General features: G+C 39.6%; 1 protein-coding gene across 1 annotated transcript in view; it reads right to left on the bottom strand.

The window, feature by feature from the left end:
- Positions 1-23536, bottom strand: part of LOC105561730 (neuroligin-3-like) — a 94905-nt gene that overhangs the window by 62066 nt on the left and 9303 nt on the right. The window contains exons 4-5 of the mRNA XM_012011968.1: positions 21405-21659; positions 3347-3501 (exon numbers count right to left, since the gene is read on the bottom strand). Of these exons, the coding sequence (XP_011867358.1) occupies positions 3347-3501; positions 21405-21659 (410 nt within the window). The remainder of the gene's footprint in view (positions 1-3346; positions 3502-21404; positions 21660-23536) is intronic.

Raw genomic sequence — 23536 nt, 5'->3', positions numbered from 1 at the left:
TCCCTACAATAAATATATAGTTCCTCCTACTTTGCAATCTGATGTTCCGTTTAACAATACATTTTAGCAATGAGAATCATAATTATATGGTTTTATGAAATAAATATTATGATTTTATGAACTATATTTTTAAGTTACATTAAGAATATTTTTCATAGTAAAAAGCACTATTCTATATGTTTGGCGCCTCAGGATACTATAAATTATAGTGAAATTATGGTTATTTCAACTATATTTTTCTGTCAGTGTATGTGCGATTTTGCGCAAAAAGATAGCGAGATAAACTTTCTGCATATTCCCGACGAAGAACGGATTAGAAATATATCACTCGATTTTACTCGTCGACCTTTCACCGCTGTTGTCGATTAATGCCGACATTGTTCAATAATAACTAATTATGCTATACATAATTGAAGCTAATTTAATAAATAGCACTGGGTATTTGTGCCTTCACGCTCTCGGAATAATCCACATTGAGCGTAGATAGATAGATCTCTTAGATTTCGAAAGAACAATAAAACTCTAACTCAATTACAAAACGTAAACGCTATTTAGGACCTGGCACAGCTGGAGGCAGCCAATTAAATTACTATGTAAATCCATATACCGTATTTTTTCCAACCTGTCCTGCGCGCCGTTACTTCCGGACGCAGGGGTCTTCGTTAGGTGGAATCATTATCGTCGGTGAACGATAAAACTCTGTCTTTGAAAATGTTAAATTTATTTCGTGGAGCATAAATTCGCCGGTGCCGTCTGATTTGTGTGCGTGCGATTTTGCGCAAAAAGATAACGAGATAAACTTTCTGGTCTGAAACTCAAGCCGGTTGCCGCCGTTGGAAGTGCCAAAGACATTAAGTATCCTCAAATATTACTTCTACTCTGGGAAAAATGCGGCCTCTTCTCCTCCCGCGGAAGAATGTTCGCGCGGTAGACAGGTTCCATTTCCCTGGTCTCCGAAGAGACGCAATGGCTCTCAAATAAGGACAAGGCCTTGAGAATTTTCACTGCGTAAAATATTTCCCGCACCTTCATCGATATTCCATTTGCGGCCTCGAGAGTCACGTATACGCACACACGCGCCCACGTGCACGCAGGTAACACACGAGAGCTAACTCGGTATAGTATAACAGCTATATCCGGAGGCGATTCTGCGGGGCCCTCCCTTGTTCAATTTTTCTATAATCCCGAATAAGACCTTAAAGTAGCAAACTTCAGACCGTTCAACACTATCAGCATTATTATTGAATGTTAATATTTAGATTTTGTATTATTGAAACTTTACTGTAGTTATTTCGATTTAAGAAATTAAGAAGTTATTCGCTTACGGAACATCGTATTCCGAAAAGATGCTCCGAAGTGCGAGAACTCGGAACATTTGATTGCAAGAATTTCGATCGAGACTGTTGTGGATTCTCCTGACTCGTGAGCGCCGATGGATTAAGGAACACCCCTGTGAAGTTAGCCCCCCAGTATTTAAAAATTTAACTTTTTTTTACGAGTTCCCTATAGATTTACAATAGTTCCAGAGTTCTTGATGGGTTTAAGAAATAGTTCTGCCCAAGACGTTAAAATGAATTTTTTAAATGGGGGGCTAACTTCACGCAGCCCCCCATTTTCGTAAAAACTAATTTTTTAATGGAGTTCTGGATAAATTTCGCATAGTTCTAGAGTTCTTGATACATTTTAACAACAATTCTGTACGAGAAAGTAAAAAAAACGAAGTTGAAGAATCAAGAAACAGTACCCCAGAAATAGGCATAACTATAAAAGTATTAATGTAATGGAATTTTGCAATTAGGATTTTCGATAGAACTCTGCGGGGGCTACCGAGAACTCTCAACAGAACTGCCGGAACTGTTCAAAAATTTTTTCGAGTCTTATAAGGCAGAAACTGACACCATTTTAACGTCTTTAATGGGCAGAACTATTTCTTAAACCCATCAAGAACTTTGGAACTATTGTACAACTATAGGGAACTCGTAAAAAAAGTTAAATTTTTAAATAATGGGGGGCTCACTTCACAGGGGTTTAAGGAACCCGCTCTTTCCTTGGATATCAGTGAACTGTATCTAATAAACTGAATATTTGACTCGTGCTCACAGATTTATTTCGATGTGCTCTTGCTCGTCGACATATCGCCATATTGCAATACTGATCTGTTCTCGAAACTTTGGCTCTCGAAAACAAAAGAAACAATCACCTCCTCGAGACTATCGATCCCTACTCCTGACGAGGCAAATTCAATCTGCTATAAAGACGCCTTAACAAAGACTCTGGATCTGAGTCACAATTAAACGCTATTAATTTGCATGATTCGTAAGTTTGTATAATTAGCATTATTCGTGCATGTTGTTCATTCAATTACTCAGAAATTAATGTTCTTTTAAATAATAAACAGCTCAAGAATGCAGAGTATATTTGTACGACAGTAACAGATCGTCAATAAAAATGAAGTTTTGGCAAACAAACACGTTATTGATCGCAAAACTTGGGCGAATTTATGTTTGCGCTTATGAATATTTCATATATATTTTTTGAATATTTACCGGCATAGGTTTTTCAGGGCATTACTAATACGCATGACGTGCGTGTCCGTGTATTTGCTGAGCCGAAATATTTGTAGATTCCGATATTGCGCAAAAATGTACATAATACTGAAATTGTTATAAGCGGCGAGAACAATATTGCGCGCATGAAAATTTCTCCTCCAATTCCTCTAACAAATTATCTAATTTTTCCTCATCCCTTTCCATCATATTTTACATTCAACTGGCAGGTAACGCCATCTCTTTATATAATCAGTAATGCGATATTTAATTATAAAACTATTTTCTTAATTGCAGACAGTAATTTTCGCCCTAATTCATTTTGCCAGACGTGACCACTTTTCCCCTATCTGTGACGTTCATGATATATTCCCTCCTCTTTTACACTCCTATGCGAACTCTCTGGTTCATTCATGAATATGGAAAATTAGACTTTTCGACGTTTTTTTTCCACCATCACAAATTGATTCCACAAGTGGCGCGTGCAGAATACGGCGATTAATTCGAGGAAAGAAAGACGGATTTCAATAGTACTCGCATGTGGAAATTAAAATTCGTTTTCAGAGTAAGTATAAACGTTCGAGTTACTGGGGAGGGGGGGGAGGGGGGGGGGAGAAAAGTATGCGACAACGTTGTCGCGATGGCGGGCAAAATTGCCATTTGTGGAATTACGGCGTTGTCAAATCATTAAAATCTCCAAGCACTGGTCATCTTTTTAACTTTTCCCCACTAACAAGTTTTAAACCATACTCCACCGATTTAGATTGCGCGATGGAATTTTATATATATAATCCACTTACCCAGTTTTCACAAAGTTCGCAAAATACTGCATGATACTCTCCGAGAGTGCCATTTCTAGTCTCGTGTAGTTTTTCGGAAAATGGCCAAATCCCTCCACCCACAATGGTGCCCCGAAGACGAATGGAAGCTCTTCGCCGTGCACCGAGCCCATCTTCTGTAAACAAAACAAGAGTAAAGTTAAGTGACTTCTACGTTCTTTCTCGCGTTCCTTAATATATGTGTGTGCGCGCGAACTAAAATAACGAAATAAAAATACTTGGTGATTTATAATACGCACGTATCGTACACAGTTTAAAAATTCTGCAGTATAAACAGAGAAAGATGATATTAATTTGGACGGAAATGTAGAAAAAACGAACGTAATAGATTACGGCCGATAGATAAAAATAGAGGCGTGGTCCGCCGGTCCGCTTTAACTGTATATGTATACTCTGACAGAAAAAATGGTGGCAGTTACCACAATCTCACTATAATTTATAGTCATTTTAGGAGCCAACCACATTTTTATAATTCTTCCAACTATGTTAGTTATGGTTGACCTAACACTGTATTATAGTTCTTATAGACACAATATTGGTTCATGTAACTTATGATATGGTTGTCATAAACCAAAACGAGCTTTTAATTTGGTAAGGTGTACTATAAATATTGCAATAACAACCATAAGTAAAATTTCGAATAACTATAATATGTAATAGTAATAATCGTATTTATAGTGGAAGTAAACATTTCCCACTTTTTATTATATACACTTTGCGTTCACTATGTCCATTGGTTACGTCACTTTGCACTCATAATTATTTTACTATGCAATTATAGTTTCAAATACCACATATTATTTTATCAGTGTAGCGTTGACTACAAGTTAGAAATATATCGCGCTTAATGCGTCCGGGATTTAGAAATTGTCGTAGTTGGCGCGAGCTTATCCGCAAGCTCGATCATCGCAGACACGTCAGATGCGATTCAATTTCACCGGCGTCTTCAGCGGAGAATTACGTTCCGGCTGGAACGTTTAGCTAACGGTAAGGACGACCGTCGGTCCAAATTGGATAAAGCATTCGCGGATGCTGCGTGATCTCTCGATCGTTAAAATATATTTTAGCGGACCGTGCGATCCACGAAATCAGAGACACCGAGTACCGCGATATAAATTATTATCCTTAAAATCTTGGCGATTGGTGGGAACAGATATCACAGACTCATGGATTTCAGAACCAACGAATTCGGTGATACCAGACTCCGGAATCGATCTCTGAGGCGCAAGTCCGCCGTGCCGAGGAAGCTATCTGTTCCAGCAAGCACTGAAATGGAATCGGCGATTCTAAGGCGATTACGTACGTACACGTCCGTGCCGAATGGCGCACGAAAGGGCATTTACCAAGTAGACGAGCTTAGTTCCGAATCGGTACTGCAGCGGGTTAAGACGCTGCTCCAATAGCAGGGGGAAAGAGAGCGCGGGCGAGAGCGAAAACGATAATCAGAACGGGAGAGAGAATGAGAGAACAATGTTCCCTTCTCACAGGCAAATGTACAGGAAGGAATAAATTAAAAGGATTGCGTGAAATACTAATGAACAGAATACAAAGTAATATAATGATATTAAGGGGATCCTAAGGCCGCTGGCGAACTCGATCAGTGTCGATAAAATAGGAGACGTAATTAAAAACGTCAATTATCGACATTTTTAATTCCAAGTTCTACTCGGCCTGAGAAATTTATAACCAATTAATTTGCAACTTTTACGAAAAAGCAGCAATTTTATTTGCTACACATTGCTCGGACCGAGATTTTGGATCGAATTCTAGCATCGTCAACACCATGGCTTTACTGACAATCTGACAGTTGTTTGGCAGCGACCTCTCTCGAAAAAGCCTGCAACTATTTCTATACGCCATTCTACTCCGTTTCTTTTCTTCTAGACTTAGATTTCTGGACTTGCGTTTATTAGAAGTAATCTTTTATCTTAGTTCTAATTGCACGATATTGTTCTTATATGTTGTTTCTAGAGTACGCTGGTCTCATTTTGTATATATTTATTGTAGAATTCTTGTGTCAAGCAAATATTGTCAAATGTACCAAAAAGTAGTAAAATTTTCATTTTTTTTTCATTTTTGATATAAAGTCGACCAGCATAGTCTAGATTTTGCTGCGTACTTTAATTCCGTAAACGAGTTTTGCATTTTTATAAAGCAAATTAAAAGACTACTTTTAACAAAGAATGTCGATAAAACAGACGGTTTTAGGATCCCCTTAATGCAAGGAAAAAATGAAAAGTAAAAGATATACAAGGTAACGAGACGACACAAAGTAGCATTGACAATCCGACAAAATAAAAAGTAAAGGAAGACGGGTGAAATGGAGAGGGAAGGAGAGAGAAACGGAGAGAGAGGAGGTAAAATATGGAATGCAGAAACCCGAATCCAAAACGACCGTGTTGCGTGTTCGTCACTGTCGGAACGAATCCCGGAGCTTTATCGAAGTTGTTTCGCCAACTAGGTTCCGTCATTGTCGAGAGTGTTGGCTAACCGGCAATGTACGACTGCTACTGATACCATTAATTTCATTAAGGTGTATCCGGTATGCCGCGGGAAACTGGGGCGATCCGCTGGCGAGTGATCGATGCGATTGCGAACGGGAAGCTCGATCTTCTCCGCGATATCGGTTTGATTTTTCAAACAAGTCGGAATTTCTTCTTAATTGCGGAAAGTGCGCCCGGCATGATGAGATTGGTTACAAAAGCGTCTGAGATTGGATCAGGGAATATTGAATATTCCATCCGACGGCGATCAAGCGCAATGGCCGCATCTCGTTCTGATTACTCGCGCATTTGTTGAGCTCCGGGAGTATAAATGGCGGCCGCTCCGATCTTCTTTGAGAATGGATTTTCAGCGATTTGTCCGGCCTTTTCGCGCGACATAATAAATCGACGCCGATGACCTCCCGCGCGCGCGCTTGCGAAAAGCCCGAAAATTGGCGCGGGCGTGAAATTAAAACGAAAAAAGCAAGAAGCGGATAGAAAGAGAATAGAGCGCGTTCACGTCGCGCTTTCAACCCTTTTTGGCACAGGTCTCGCGGCCGCCCCGTAACTTTTAGTTTTTATTCTGCAGTTCTTTTTTCGCTCCAATTTCGCTCCTCTTTTCGACCTGAGGTTCGTCTACCGTATGCGCGCACGCTCAGCTGCCATAAAGTCGACTTCCGGCGTGTCTGGCATCGACAATCGCGAGTTGCGAGTGCAATGACCGAGCAATTTCAATTTAACGCCGCAAATGAAAGACAAATTTTATGCACAAGCGCTGAAAAAAACGCTGTTGTTGACGAGATTTCTTTTAATTATTTGCGAATTATCACGACAAATTCAACTTTCTCACACGTACCTAATATTGAAGAGATTAAGGAACAAACCAGCCGTTGTGACTGGTTCAAGAACAATAGATGCTATTGACGAGAGCCAATTCGTTAACATGATCTTAATAAAAAATGTTATCAACATGGCCCTTGATTGTTTCAACTTAAATTTTAACTTAAAAATTAGATTTCACAAGAATTAAAGTGCGCTAAGACCTGAACATCTTTGCGTCTTCTCCTTCCGTGCGACTTAACATACCATAAAAAAAAGGTATCTTTATTGAATAATGCGAATTTGGTAAAAGCATCGGCAGAGTAACGATGCTATACTTTCTTTTATACTTTTTCAACGCGTATCTCAAGCATAGCGAGCGTTACCGTTTTTACTGCCGTACGCAGCTTCATCCATATAGCTCTATGCTAGCTTCAGCTGCCTTCGCTCGCAGAGAATAAGCGAACTCACCGTGTAGTATCATTTTTGACTTGACCATTGTTCCCCGCGGAAAAATTTCCAACGACCTCGCCGGATAATCCACAAACGTCAAGAAACGCGTGTGAAAGAACCGGTTTAATGAACCGGAAAGAATGACCAAAATCATTTTGTCTTTGTCAAAAGAATATGACGTGTAAAAGTGAGATTTAGCGGAAATTCAATTCGAAAAGTTGCATCTTTCAAAGTTTCGGAGTTACTACTTTTGTTAGCAGAATAAATCATACTTGTTAATTAAATACGGTGTAAGAAAATTTTTTCCTTAGTGCAGCTTAATTTTTACAAATCACATAAATAACAAAGGTAAAATAGTAAGAGAAATACAAATCAATGAATTGTCTATATTTGAAATTATCTCGTGTTTTTCATCTTTTAAAATAACTTTAAAACATGTTTCCAATGATTAAAATAAATGACAAAAATTCTTTATTACATGCTAATTGAAATACGAAACAAATCCACGAGAAATTTAAAAAAATTCCAGTAAAAACAAAACAATTATTATAAAAATGCATATTTTTCATCTTTTAAAATAGTTTTAAAACACATGTTTCCAATAATTAAATAAAATGATAAAAATTCGTTATTATATGCTAATCGAAATACAAAACAAGTCTAAGAGAAACTTTAAAAAATTTCAAATCAAAACACGACAATGTGAGAAGCAATTATTATGAAAATGATATAATTTTCTTTTAGAGCAGAGAATTTTTCAGGTTTTTTGAAAAACCCGAAAAACATTTTCGCAGTTTCCGGTATTTGATAGTCACGGAAGAACAATTGTCGAAGTCCAATACTGTTCTGACTTTTAAGATATTCTCTTTCTTTCGGCCCCTCGCAAGGGAAAGAGAGGAAAGAAGGCATTGTCGGTACAGGGGAATGCTTTGAGTTTTGCTGATCCGCGCGGCTACAACTTTAGCAGAGATGTAACCGTGAAACGGGGAAAAACAATTCCGCGAGAAGGGCCGGCGCGACAAAGGCGAAAAGGGAGATCGGTTAAATGTCGAACGAGGGAAAACGCTGGCATTGCTCTTCGTTATTAGAACTCCGCCTTTCCGCTCGCACGTAGCGCTAACGATTCTTCGAAAGCGCGACCTTCCCTCCTTTGTTTTCCCGATTAACCGAGCGGATGAAAATTTGCATTTGCAGGAATCCCAAACGCGAAATATGACGATTGTAAGCAATTATTGTTTATACGTTTTTCTTATCACCGTTCACAATTTCTCCCCGACTTGTTTTAATTTTATTATTTCCCATCGCCTTTTTCCTTACATTTTGTTTCACGTTATTGCTCATCTTCCACTGGGAGGATTAAAATACTAAAAATTCTCTCTTATTGCCGGTGTTTGTTGCCTTAATATCTGCCTGGCACTGGCGTAAAATATTTTTCCGCACTTCCTTGCGTGCGGAATCGTCGCGTAAAAGTCGCGCACTATAATCCGACGAGTTCGCAGACGCGCAAGAAGCGCGCTGTTAATGCCGCATCTTGAAGAGCGGCTCCCGAGCCACATTACGCTGCCTTTGTAACATCGTCGGTCTTAACAGGTACGAAGCGACGTCGACAAGGATTACAGAACGCCTGCGTCGTGTCGAGTGACTTCGCGGGCCTTCTTGCGTCTCTTAGCCAACGTGTCGTCTGACGATTTGGTTATGACTAATGTATTTATGATTTTTCTAACGAGTTTCCGAAAGTCCCCAATTATCTGCAAATGTCTCGCGTTACAAAGACCGTTTGAATTTCATTTCAATGCATTATGGATCAGTTCCTCTGTACGTTGACGGTTTCTTCATTGCGCGCAGCGTGTAAAACTCGCCGTGCAAAATTGGGATTTAAACCGGTGGTGGAAACACAAGCGTTTACATCGTAAAATAAAACGTTTCTTAAATAACAAGCAAGAGTGGAGAGAATATTAATGGAGCGCGAAACGACGTGTGAAGCGCGATAGCGCGCGGAAAATTTTGTCTCGCAAAACGCACCGCGTTAACTTAATTATGTCTATTTATAATCAAGTTTCATTTTCCGGATTGTCTGTCCGAAAAATTTTTGTGATTATGCAAACGCTATTTAGACGCTTCCTACTTGGCGCGACGCTCCGGATCGTGTAAACCGGGCTGTAAGCGAAAACGCGGGAGGAGATTTTGATTTTGGTAATACGATAGAACATGAAATTCTACGATGTAATCTCGTTGACGCGATTGGACCTCCGCCTTTTCGCTTTACCTTTACCTCAACCTCCCTGGTTCTTGGAGGATACCGACGGGATCACGACGGCATTCCTGACGTTCCGCAGATGCTGGCAAATTTCAATTCGTGCTTCGGTTAGACCGTGTCGTCGTAAGAAGCGACAATGCGGGACACCATTGAAAATAACGTCAACATTTGTACCGATAGCGACGGGGATTGTCGATTGTCAGAAATTCTTATAGGGATTAATGTAATTTATAGAACACTTGTGCAAAAATTTGATAATCCTCTCTCGATTATTTAGAATTTCCATTATTGCGCAACGTTGAACTTAAACGAGAGAAGTAATTTTGCCTAATCGCTCTTTAAGCACCGAATATTTTGCGCGAAGGCTCTTCCGATCTCTTAAATTTAGATTTAGAGTTAAACATTATCTAACGTCATAGAGATTTAATTTACCTGTTTTACCTCAATGTACACTGATAGAAAAAAAATGGTTGCAGTTACCACAATCTCACTATAATTTATAATCATTTTAGGAGCCAACCACATTATTTTAATTCTTCCAACTACGTGAGTTATGGTTGACCTAAGAAATATTATAGTTCTCAGACACAATATTGGTCCATGCAACTTATGATACGGTTGTCATAAACCAAAACGAGCTGTACGACAAATATTGCAATAACAACCACAAGTAAAAATGATATCCCTGACTTTAATTATTTTACTATGCAATTATAGTTTCGAATACTACATATTTTTCTATCAGTGTAGCTTCGTAAGTTTTAATTTCGCTGCATTAGAAATTTAATTAACACTCTGTTTTTCTTCCATACGAAGCTAAATAACCGCCTATGCAGAAAAATATTCATTTACGAGGCTGCTTTATTTACGGAACGTAACCAACTTAAATACCGCTGCGACGTGCGAGGTGTTTGAGGCGCACAGCAATAAGATCTGTCTTGGAATTATTGGAAGCTACTTGACTTCGGCATAGCAATATGCTTTACCAATGTAATCATAAAAAAGACGCAAACGCTTAAGAAAAAGGAATTGAGAATCGTTATATTCTCTCGTTACTGCTGAGCATTATACAACTTGCAAATTGTACCGTTTCGTATTATTGTTATATTGCAATTACTACGACTAAAATAATTTATTATAAAATGTGCCTTTGAATACGTTTAAAAATTATTTACAGCATAATTGAACGTCGAGGCAGAATTTTACAACTAAAACAAGAACGACAAAAACGCGTGACCTTTTGCAACGTAGATTCAAACCCTAAATCGACGCATGTAATCCTGCAAATTATATTAAAAGATTGACGGAACGTGGATTATACAAATGGATATTGAAGAACACACAAGCATTGTGTACAAGCATTCCGACCGCTAATTAGCATTCGCTCTAATTTTGATTAATTTATCATATCGTAATCTCGCTGGCTGACGAGATAACGCTGTAACGTTGTGACAGTAGCTACACGAGTAATAACGTGACAATAGCGTTCTGACGTAATACATCACGTCCCCTTTGGTATGCGGACAACCGTGCGCATAACTACGTGCTCCATTTGTGGCGTCAATTATTAACTGCGCAACCTATTTTCCAACAAAAATGCCGACCCCTTCGTCTGTCTTAATCACTATCATTTTTCGAAAGAATAAATGACCTGACTGTTAGAAAAATAAGATGTTCTCATAAAAGAAATTCGTTATTGTCAAACTTGGATTACGTCAAAGAGTTATGAATTTTGCAACTGAACATTGTTTCATTTTCCTCTTTATATTATTTGCATACGAAACAGAGACCAAACGATCGTCGGGGAAATTCTGAAGAATTATTATCGCGAGATTGGCATCGATTTTTCAGATATACGTGTGATTATTTCTTCTCAAACGCACGCGTGTGGATTTAAATTTAAATGGAAAAAGTTGGGCAGTGCGAATTTTTCGTCGCGGAACGATCGCAGCAATTTCCAGCGAACAGGCGGAAATGCGATCGACTTCCATCCTTGTGTTCCCCGAGGTACAATGGCGACTCAGACGTGGATCAAGCACAGTCTGGTCGGAATGGAGGGTATTGTTTCTATTGGCTATTATTTCCGCGTCGTACGAAATCGCGCGTGCGCCAACGCGCACGAGAAATCAGATGAAAAACGAACAACGTAAATGCATCTCCAGGCACTTGCAACAAATTTTTGTCCGCTTATGGCCGGCGATGGCCTTTTACGAGAAAGAAGGCCACCTTGAATCGGAAGTAAAGAAATAAACGGCAATTTATTACCGTTTACACGGACACATCCGTGAAAAGTTAATGACTTCGTTAAAACAGTTTCGTTTTCGGTATTGAATAATTAAAAGTTTAGCGGAGAAAAATATACGGCTATTAAAATACGATTGAATGGCTTTAAATGGCTGTGCGTTTTCACGGTATTTGCTGCATGGAGGAAACGAGGAGATGTAAGGGATAAATTTTTATGTGCGTTTCTCCCATCGACAGAATTGATCATTATTCACCACTGCGGTTGTTACTAATCCTGATAGCCGTTTCGCACTTTTCTCGGCCATTTGGATCGGAGCGACTGTAGCAGTTCACGATCGCGAACTTGCCTGCGTTTTGTGACTAAGCTTACGAGCGCGTTTCGGCGCTCGTTTGCCCGTCAAAACTAGGAAGAACGAGCATGCAAATTGTCGGGCATCCGCCATAAAACGGCGAAGCTTTTTCCACCAAATGGCGCCATCCGTTTGAAAGCCGCCGTCTATTTGGCGGCTGTTTCCCGACGACCGACGTGCATCCTTCTTTTGCTTTATCATTACGTGAAGATCCGTAAGCACTCGCCGTTTAATCTTTGAGCGCTTTAATGAAACCTCAAACGGCTTATTTCAAGCGACGATAAATCTCGGGATTTAAAATGATATATTACAATAATGAGAGGCACCAATTAATAGAACTTGTGTTTTACTTTAACGCTTTAGAATAATCGATATCTTCAAACTTGGGAGCGCTGAGAGTGGAAAAATTCTACACCAATAAAATAAAGAATACAACAAATCTCTTAAACAATTTGAATCCGTCAGTATTTTGTGAGGTCAATGATTTTTGGTCTTGAAATGAAACAAACGAAACTTATTCTTCGTTCAATAATTACCTTCTTCGTATTATTATTCCGACTCAACATTGAAGATACTACATACAGAGGAAAGTGGATTATGAGATAGATTTTTAATATGAGACAGCAGGTTTTCAACACCCAAATTCAGTCACAAATCTCTTTTCGCAACGATTATACAATCCAACAACGAATTTTCCACTAAACAGACGTTGCTCCAAGGGCAATAAATTCATGGCGAAATCAACTGATGACGTCTATTAATTTAATCTCGCTGTCCCGTATTAGGATCCTCTCTCGTAACGTGGGACTTTCCTCTAATTCTGTTCTGCGGCAATCTCATGCAATTTCGCATTCGTGCCGTCGGTGGCAGTCGACGAATGGCGGAGCATAAATCATCTATAGCGCTCCGCAGGATGCCTATCGGTGGACATTTTTCTAAATCGCATTCATAAATACCTGTTGCGTGTGAGTATTCACGCGAAAAGCGCATGCATAACCAGCGCGGCGGTGCATATTTTAGAGGAACAAATAATTTAATTGCGCTTTAGCGGGCGCGAATATTAAGCTGCCTCGTGTTAACCATGCTCTACGACTACGACAGCTGACAGCCGTAAACTTTGCGATGAATATTTTATTGCGGCAGTGCGTTTTGCGCGCTACGAGCAGCGCGTGTCTGTACATGGCAAAGTGAAAAAAATCTCTGGGAGATATCAGCCAATCTGGCGCATCTGCTCTAGGAAAAACGCCGAAAAAATGAAGACAAGAGAGAGAGAGAGAGAGAGAGAGAGAGAGAGAGTTTTTACTCACTACATTATATTACATAAACGTACCAGCGGAATACTATGTACATATTGTGCACGTACATATAATAATTATATAATTTTATTTATCCAAAGTCACTCCACCTTATTTCCTTATTACATTTGCTTATTGTTTTAGCTGTGAGTTGACCAAATAATTAAGTCGCAAACTTCACAATGTCTTTTCTCTAAAATGGATTAGTTTTATTTTAAATTAATAATTAAATCAATTATAATTATTAATATATAAAGAGAACGCGATGATTTATGGGAATACATACGTTTATATTTAATAAAAAATAAAATTTTGTTTTCGTTTTTAAAATGAATTTAGCAACTGTACAAAAACTGTTTTTATATTTAATGCTATATTTAAATCAGTTTATAAACGTATCAATGTGAAGTTTTACATATTATCTTTAATTTGGATCTATTAACGTGTTCTATAAAACTTTTACTGCATCGTATTTCTCATCATTATTGTTTGCTCTCTTTTACAGTTGTACACAGATAAAGGCAATTTTCACAGTAAATTCAACAATTAAAACTTATTAAATCTTTTATTACACTTTGCGATAACGATCTGTACAATATGCAAACAAATAATTCCTGTGCCGATTATTAAAGTCGATCGACTGTGCAATTAAAATTAATTACAGTATATGCAATCAAACGTCTGTTTACTTGTATTCGAATTTATTTTATTTTTCCATTTATTCTCTCATTTTCAGAGCGTCGTAATTATACAAGCGCGCGAGATAAATACCGTGGATTTTCGGCTAGGTCACGTTTACCGTTAGCGAAAAATTCTCAGAACAAAGCATCGCAAAGAGAAAGAAATCGGACAAAACGGATAATCTCCACGCGGGACTCGCGAAGCCTTCGTTCCAGATTTTTTGTTAGCCCTCGGCGTTTTGTTTCACATCGTTTTGCCCTCCTTTCTTCGCTCATTAGACGGGGTACTCCCCAATTAGCCGGTAAAGGATTGTCGCGACAGTGGAGGAAGCCCGGTTTCGAGACCGTATATCGGATAGCTTTAATTAAATAATTCGTTTCATCGTCTTCTCGATTCTTCCTTTCATCATCTTTCAGTTTCTTTGCATCTATCACGGTATAATTTAACTCCAGAATTGGGATCTCTAACGCACTGTAAATTGCAATTCTTTTCTATCTCGCTGAAATTGCCGAAGAGACAATTTCAGAGACAAATAATGAGATATGAGCACTTCAACATCTTCCGTTTTGCAAAATGACAGTAATGCAATATATTTTCAGATTTACGCAATGTTCAGCTTTGTGTTTACGTGGCCGGTGTTCATTTTTCCGTCTTACATTTAAATGGAATTATATTTCCATCGTGGAATTATTGAAATTTCCCAAGAAATAATCATATAGAAAATGGAAAAACCATTTTTTTCATTAAAAAGTTGAGACATAGAATCAATAGTACAAGTTATTTTTTTATTTGACTGAGCGACTGCTGAAATCGGTCATTAGGCATTTTATAATCCTAACAGAAGAATTTTATTTAAGGATTTTCTAAAGGGAAAGGATGTGTTTTGCGGCACGCAGGGCTTTGAGGGCAGGTTTTCCCGTAATGCCTTTTTCCACCTTGCTTCCCACCCCTCTGCCCTGCCTCGTTTCCTTCCTTCGCTCCTATCAACCTCTCTTTGGGCGAGCGGTGGAGGAGAGAACTGCAAAGCGGGGTCGTATTCTCATTTTCCTCGCGCGAGATGGAGAAATAGCAATCACGACGAGTGGCGCAATAGAAACCCCGATTCGACATGGAAAAATCCTCCTAGTTTCATTTTCATTTATTCTTTTTCGTTCCCCGTCAATGTATCGATCAGTTACTTTCGTGCTCGTTAAAACGTTCATACTAATTATGCGATTAAACATTGTTGCGAAGAAGCCAGGCGGCCGCTGTACAAAAGCACAGAGGCGTGTTTAAATGAAGCTTTTGTTTAACATTTTGTGAAGAACGGAAATTGTTTTCAAAGAGAGAGAAGTCACTGTTACAATATCACTTTCACCCAATATCACTGTAGAATGCGATTTTTTTATTACTGCGGTAGAACACGACCTTTTAACTATCGGAGCGATTACAGATCGTCTTAGCGAAGGTTTACGAAAATTTTCTTCCCCGCGGTGAATCCTGCTTGAAGGAAATCGTCTTCGATCGAATTACAGCGCGAGAGAACCTTTTAAAAGGATCCGCGAGCAGCCTAGCATCCTGGAATGGACGAGGTGGCGCGCGAGCTGATAGATTTTGAACGTCGGCTTCGCAAATCCTCTGCGTATCGATGGGTCCTTGCAAATCCCCCAACGATCCTCGGGATGAATTTCGTTCGTCCCGGTAGGATCGATTGCGACCCACCGGCAATGTCTGTTTTCACTTTGCTGGTAGATTACAAGTTGCTATCTCGAGAGAGTATTTACGAATCCTTGAGAAACTGGTTCGCCATCTCTTTCGTTTTGTTTTCTCCTCGCCCTTACGCGGCGAGAACACGCAAAAATGGCTTCGTCGCGAGCTGCTTTCCTGCCTCCTACTAATTTCCATTATGCACGCGCGAGTTAAACGTCATTTAATCTCTTCACGACTTACGAATCGCACAAGACGATATCCTGATCATCTAAAATATTAATTTCTTTTCTCGAATATGTTCCTAAACAAAAGTGTAATAAATTTCGTGGCCTTTGCTCAGTTTCGAAAGCTTAACAGAACGGTGGAAAAACGTGGTCTTTAAAAACCGATTTATTAAGATAAATTTTTCGAAAATAACTTTTATTTATCAGATAAAATTTCCCGAAGTCAAATTTCGTTTTAAAAATGCTCACAGACTTTGAGGAATTCAACGACTTAATACGATTTGCTTCGGAACTATTGAAAAATCGGTTTGCAGGCAGTGTAAGGTACAAGTGTAAAGAGAACGGAAAGATGCCTGCCCGCAGGACAGGGTATTGCTGGCGCATGTGAAAAAGTAGGAAAATTGTATTGTGAACAAACGCGGTGGCGCGTTGTCGTGCATATGGCGCGCGTGACATGACTGGAATATTTCGTGCTGCTCACACATCGACGAAACCTTCTCGTCCTTTGGCCTATGTACGCGACCGCCATACAATTATGAACGGACTATGAATACGAACCAATCCTGAAAACGTTGTACGACCGTTTAATTGCCTTTCTTCTTTTAAATCCTCGTCACCAGACTGTACTTCAATTAATATTATCAGCTCCAATTATCAAAGTAAATTATGAAACTGTGAGATTGATACATTCATCAATTTGGTTTATCGTTGTGTAATGAAATAAAGATAGCAAAGCGTGAGTTATGTACAACTGTTTACCAGAATGTTAACACACGAATCTCTTTCTATTCATTATGTATAAATATAATTGAAATATAGTTTAGCGAACATATTTTTTTTAATTATCCGACATTTTTTACTAGTTGCTAAGAGCAATTTGTTGTTCGCACGGTGTTTTGCAAGAAAAAAGAAACACTAGCTGATACTAGCAGCTTGTAAAGTTAAAATATTTTAACTCGACTAGCTTAGGTGACAGAGACGACAAGTTGGTTTATTAAATATTTAAAAAATATTTTACACGATGCTCTCTTTCACGAGCTGTTGGTGAAAAGCGTTACGTAAACTCGAGCTTCATCTACTGTACAATTTCTTTTCTTACCGTTTATATTTTTTATTTAGTTTATCGAGCAATAAGCATTTGAAAAATTTGGTAGAATAAAAGCCAAGAGCGGAGGCGGATACCAATCGATATTAGCTCTGCAAATAATTTTGGTGTAAATTGAAATAGGATTGGGTTCGTAATGGCTGTCAGGAGAAGCGCGTCGACTGCAAACGACGCGATGGCATCCTTATTATATTCGACGTACGTGCGCCGGCACCATCGTAAATCGAATCTTCCTATTATCTCTCTATGGTGGGGTGTGTATCTCGTCTTAGCAAAGCGTTTGTTCGTACCCGGAGGAAGAAATTGTCGTATGATAAAACGCATGTATTTTTCATCCGTATTTATATCTCGCATTTTTTTTATCCCAAACAACATAAGCAAAACATATCCAACGGACGCTCTTAATCCCACGGTGTTAAATAAGATATAATAAAATATGGCCGAAGAGAGCTCGTAAAAATAAAGCAAACGGGAAAGCTATCTGCGTTTATTCCGCGCTCGTCCTATTTTTGCGGATATTAATCGCAAGCAACGGGATCTTTTCTTTTTCAAGTTCTCTGTTTTTATTCAATCGACTTATTTACTATCTTGGAACGAGCAAATAGAGCATGTAGTAATCATTTTCAGTAAACAAGCCGACTTAATATAATTACATCCGTAGGGCTAATATTACATTTGTCGTATACGACAAGCTTTTCAAGCCTGTTGATTGGCTGCTGAATAGAAAGCCTTGCTAGACACTCGAGAATTTCACTACCTCGCGGCCGGTCAACCCACTTAAAAAATTTGTCGTACGACAAATGTAACACCAGCCTGCGTGTAATATAGATGAATTTTTGTGTCGGACAAGAGCCTGCGTTCGAAAGATCTGGGGGTCGGAGTGCTCTCTTGAGTAAACGAGACAGAACGCAGACGCGTGGAAATAAATGATAAATTCCGCAAGCCGAATGACGAATAAATGATAAGTTACTCACCCCAAGCTCGTCCCGCAGTCGCCCGATGCCTCCCAGGGCCTCCTTCTCCTCTCAGCCTCTTTCAGCCGTTGCACTCGCGTAACACACTCGATAGTTAATTACACTCGCGCGCGTAATAATCACCGGAATACGACCGCGCGGCACTTTGCTAATCGCACGCGGCACGCACTTGATTGCATCGCGACGGAATAATAACGAGGGAAGAAACAAGAAGAACGCGCCAAGAGAATTACCGGACCGCTCGGTTTCCCGTGAGGGCCCGCGTAACGGACGAATCTCGGATTGGCGCGGAAAGGTCTCGACGAATCGCCGACGTGAAAGATCGCGTTAAGACACGAGGTTCCATCGCTTCGTGCGACTCTACGTATGTATCTGTACTCGCGACCGCGTCTCGAAAGACTACGCGAAGACACGCGGAGCGGCGAAGCGGTACGTGCTACCCGCGCGAGCTTCGCCGAGCGAATGATAACGGGCGCGCGGTGATAGTACGCATTGTTTTCCGCGCGCCTCGCCGAACAGGTAATTCCACGAAACGCCCGTGCGTATTATAAACATACCTGAAAGTCGCGGCGCGCTTGACGCGCAAAAAAACAATTACGCGGCGTACCGAGGTCTTTGTATTATTATGCGGGCAATCGAGCGGAACGGCGCCGATCGGCTCCGTGTTTACTACGCATTGCCTCGAGCCGCGATTGCGACAAGTGCTGTGAAATATTTTTATTACGTTTGTCTCGCGCGAACAATTAGCGATTACCGGCTCGCGTTCTAAAGCCAACGGCACACTGGATCGCTCACGAGAGCCAATAAGGACGCAGTGTTTTAGATCAGGCGACCTAAGGCTAAATCCTGATTAGCTCTTGTAAGCAATTCATTACGAAAAATAGTATCGCGTGCCGTTGGCTTAACTGACTGTCTCGCCAACGATGGTTATCTATCGAAATAGAGACATCTTGTACGACTTATCCGTCGTGTCGAGTAACGTTTAATTAATACAGTTGTGATACCATTCGGTGCTTCGATAACCGTAATAATCGCGTACTGTATTCGATATTTATACAATGTTTTTACGTAATTTTTATGCAATTTTAAAAACAATTTATACAATGCGATTTATGTAAATCTTCTATCGTTCGAGATTCGTGTTTAATGTCGATTCGCAGCTCGCAGCTTCGTGCGATCGTAGCTTGTTCGTGCTGTTTCTTCATAACGTTATTTCGTAAAACGTGACGAAGTGCGTGCGACGTGTAGTTAACAACGGAAGGGTTACACCCGATCGTAATTCCGATCGTTAGTACGCGCGCGATGATAATTAACTATATCTCCGCGAGTGTATGTGACGCGCGTGTGCGCAACGAGAAAATCTGAGCGGCGGCGGAGTCTTAGGAGGCATCGGACGACGGCGGAGTAAATGAGAGTCGAATAATTTATTATAACGCCGCTAATATACAATATAAAGAATCTAACAAGAATATTCTTCATGTTGCCAGCAGTAATTAACAACTTTAGTGTTTTTATTGACCATATCTGGCATTTTCAATAATACAGAAAATTTTGTGCGAAAAATATTACCTCAGGGTTTGAACCTGGACTTTCCTACTCTCTAGGCGGTCGAATGGCCTATCTCGTCGAATCCAGGCGGCCAGATATGGTCAATGAAAGCACTGAAGTTGTTAATGCAAAAAAGTTTAATTTATCTGAATAAAAAAAGGAGAATCGTTGCTGACGGGAGGAAGCGAATGGAATACATTTTAACTTGGGAGAGAGGTGTCAGTTCCACTTTATTATGGCAGAATGCGTTGCTTATCCAAAGTGAAATGTATATTTCGAAATAATTAAATCGCTGCTTCGATAATACGCAATAAGCAGGAATTTCTCACAACGCATCCTGATGAAATGCGGTCCGGGTAGAAAAGGATACTAACTGAATCAATAATTAACGTACCAGGATAATCACGAGTGAAATGGTTGAAATGTTGCTAACCTGTAACTGTTTATTCAGAGTAATTATGGATGCAGCCAGGTGGAGAAGGATTCTATCTGTTTTACGATAGCAAATAACAGAGGAGATGCGTCCCGCGAGATAAAGGCAGAATGTTAGATGCCACCGGGCTGGGACAGCATCACAAACAACGGAAGGCAGCGCGATAGTCTCGCGATTCGACTGATTATTCTACCGACGCGATCTCCGTACATATTTACTCAACGGAATTTCCTCGGCAAATGTGGAGTCTCCCTCGCACCGCCATCTACTGCTAATCAACCACTCGTCGATCGATGATTGATCCGATGGAATTACCGCGTGGCGAATTTAGGTGATGAAAACCCGTTGGAAATTAATTCGATCGCAATAAACAGTACGATAAGAAAGTAGCATAAAAAAAAGTTGTTTCTAGAAAATCAATAATTTAACGATAGTTGTAGAGCTTGACACTTTTAATTTCTTTTCATCCAAAATACTTCATCATTTAGCAAAGTGAAAATATTATTAATTGAAAACGCGGACAAATTTTGGAAATGCAAAATTGACTTTATGCACGTGGAAAATAACTTGCGCGGAGGAATCGCGTGATTTATTATGAAACATTTTGCGAAAATAATGTTGTAGTACGCATACACACTTGAATTTTCCCGGAAAGAGCCTGCGTCCGTACTGATAATGGGGGGCGTCGCGGCACATCGCGGTGGAGAACAATAATGTAACACCACGCATGTAGTGTAATCTGTGCATAATTGAACATAAACACGCTGATAATTTGAACCGGCAATAGCGAACGGACGATGGCGGAGAGACAGAAGGAAAACAGTCATCACGCGGCTACATGAGAATATCCCGCGCCACCAACAAACGAATAATTGCCTTTGCTGAACTTGCATCCTTGCCGCGTACTGCTGTTAATGAAGCTAAGCACCCGCGGGAGCGGAAAGCATTATCATTTTAACGAGCCGCGATTGAAGGATACGGAACAAAAGTGAGATAAAATCCATAATTGGACGGTGTCGCCCGAAAATTAGTTGACTCGTCAAATGCGTGTGTAGCCTGTAGTCTGCAGAGACAATGTAAACGCAGAATTTCGTGCCATTGTACCGGCTATGTGTACCTTATATTAAGATAATTTAAAAAATTTCTGTGATAAATTGTAACAATTGTCTCGAGCGACACAAAAGTGGAATTGATTTATGAAGCGTGAAATGGCACAGAACTAATTTATGACTCCAGGATTTATAATCATTATACAAGTTTTCAATTAAATCGCGACTGCAGGTATAGCGTAATAAATAAAAGTAAATTATACTCGAGATTTATTTATTAGACCGCATCGCGCTACCGAATTGATTTTAACTGAGTTTTAATTGCGTTTTCTGCGAAAATGCAATTATAAGTGGGAGTATGCGGTGAACTTTAGTCCGTGCATTTCGGTCTGCGATTTTTCTTAGTCTCGCTTACCTGAGGATAATCGCCGTCCTTCATCTGATAGTCGAACACGTAAAAGTAAGTCTTGGGCATAGGCTCCTCCTCGCTGTCGAGGATCGGCGCGATGTGGGGGCTGTTTGGTTTCTTGGTGTGTCTCAAGGTGAAGAGATCTCCGGTTTGCACGAGCGGCGCCACGAACTGCGCATCGCTCAACGCCTGTACACACGCATCCTTCGTGTTGACAGGATGTTGAACTGTTCGCTCCCAGTCCGTATACTCGTTCACTACCTATATACAAAAGGAATTCCAGGTCTATTATTTACGTAAACGTGGCAAGAGGGTTATTGGAAAATCAGGAATGATCGGCGTTTGTCTTCTCGTCGGGCCCATTACATTCTTCCAGCTGTTAAAAGCGCATTTCCGGAGCATTTTGTTTAACAATGTAGATACAATTTAAGTAAAAATGAAAGAGGGAGAAGAAATTGACTCAATTGAAGTATAATTGTGTAAAATTGTCGTTAATTAAGTCCGAGTACAATTTTAAATGAAATCGCCTGCGAGTTTCGCGCGCAATATCTTGTTTTCCCTTATCGTCGCGTACAATAACCAGCGATGCGTTTAACCGAACGTTTATCCCCTATTGGCGCTCGTAAAAACGTATCGTCGCAGTCGTAATTATTTAATTGGCTATAATCATTAACTAATGCCGGACCTGCGTCGTCACTGGGTGGACTGATAACGCGCCAGCCAAATGGAATTGCATTGCCTGTGTATTTCGGCAAAACGTAATGCTCGCGATTCAATCGTTGTGTGGAACGTAACAATTACGTCCTGCGATAAATTCCGCGTGAATGCAACGATATGCGCCACAAATATGCGCGGCACGTCACATACTGCTGGCGATAAATATAATTTATATACCTACTTTTTGGGGAATGCGATTCTCTAATTTTCCGAAGATTCCTCTATCGGGAGATGCTTCCGGGTTTAGATTTTAGGTGTAAAAAAATATACTAGACATTTTTACCTGATGAGGATTTTGGATCGAAGGTTTCAAAAAGTCGGAAAACTAGGCATCCAAACTTACAATTACGCGAGGATTTAATGATACGAACTGCTGAGGGTTTTAAAGATGCGAGCAAGTAGAAGCTGAGAAAAGTAAGAATTCTTTTCGATTAATGTAAAGAATTAACATGATAATTGCGGACAATTATCGTGAAAAAGTATCAGTCCCTATCGTTTCAATAAAAGAACAAATGGTGCGAAAAACCTGCTTCGGTAGAGGATTATAACATCGATGCGATTACGAGTATTTAGGGGAGAGTTGTCGAATGCATACCACTTACGGTATTATTTATTATATATCCCAGTTGGTACTGGTTTGTACGCAAACAACCGTTGGAAATTGTAGTATGACGTTTCAGGCATCTATTATTACACACGTTCAACGTTTCCCTAATAACAAATTAATTTTAAACTCAAAATTGATGTTAATAATTAAAATAGTCAAAGGTTAGTCGGGGCAATGTGAACCGTCACCTGAACGAGGGTGATAAATTATTCAAACAAGTTCCAGTATAAAATATATTTTAAGATTGGTAACAACATGATACAGATTGAACGTTTCGGTCTATGTATGTGATGGACGACGCAGGTGACGGCTCACATTGCCTCTGCTAATCTTTTACTATTTTAACAATTAGCATCAATTTTAATTTTAATCACGTCAGCGTTTCGCAATAAATTTTCTGTATTATTAAAAATGTGAAGAAAACACTGACGTTGTTAATTATCGCTGGCGACATTGAAGAATTGTTAATATTTCATTTTAATATTGTCTTATCAAAGCCTTGTTCATAGTTATTAACGAATTAATTTGTTATAAGTCTTTTTGTAACATGTTGCAAAAGGTACGATCTAGGAAACAGGTTGCCTAAATCGTACCTGCTTGAATAGTCAAATTGATGAGTGAAAATAATAAAAAGTCGAGTAAATAGTATAAGATTGATACAAGAAAGTATTAACTAACACCTATTTTATTAATAATTTATCTGAAAAAAATTGTTTCTAAAAACATGCGAGGACACACCCAGAATAAAAGAGAGATTAGATTTATTTAGGTTAAACAAATGAGACACGTTGAAATCACGTTTCTTTGAATCTAC

Source organism: Vollenhovia emeryi, unplaced genomic scaffold, assembly GCF_000949405.1.
Source record: "Vollenhovia emeryi isolate VEMERY1.0 unplaced genomic scaffold, V.emery_V1.0 DF939202.1, whole genome shotgun sequence".
NCBI lineage: Eukaryota > Metazoa > Arthropoda > Insecta > Hymenoptera > Formicidae > Vollenhovia > Vollenhovia emeryi.
Note: the sequence above shows the minus strand (reverse complement) of the source record. Positions and strands in the feature narration are given on the sequence as shown.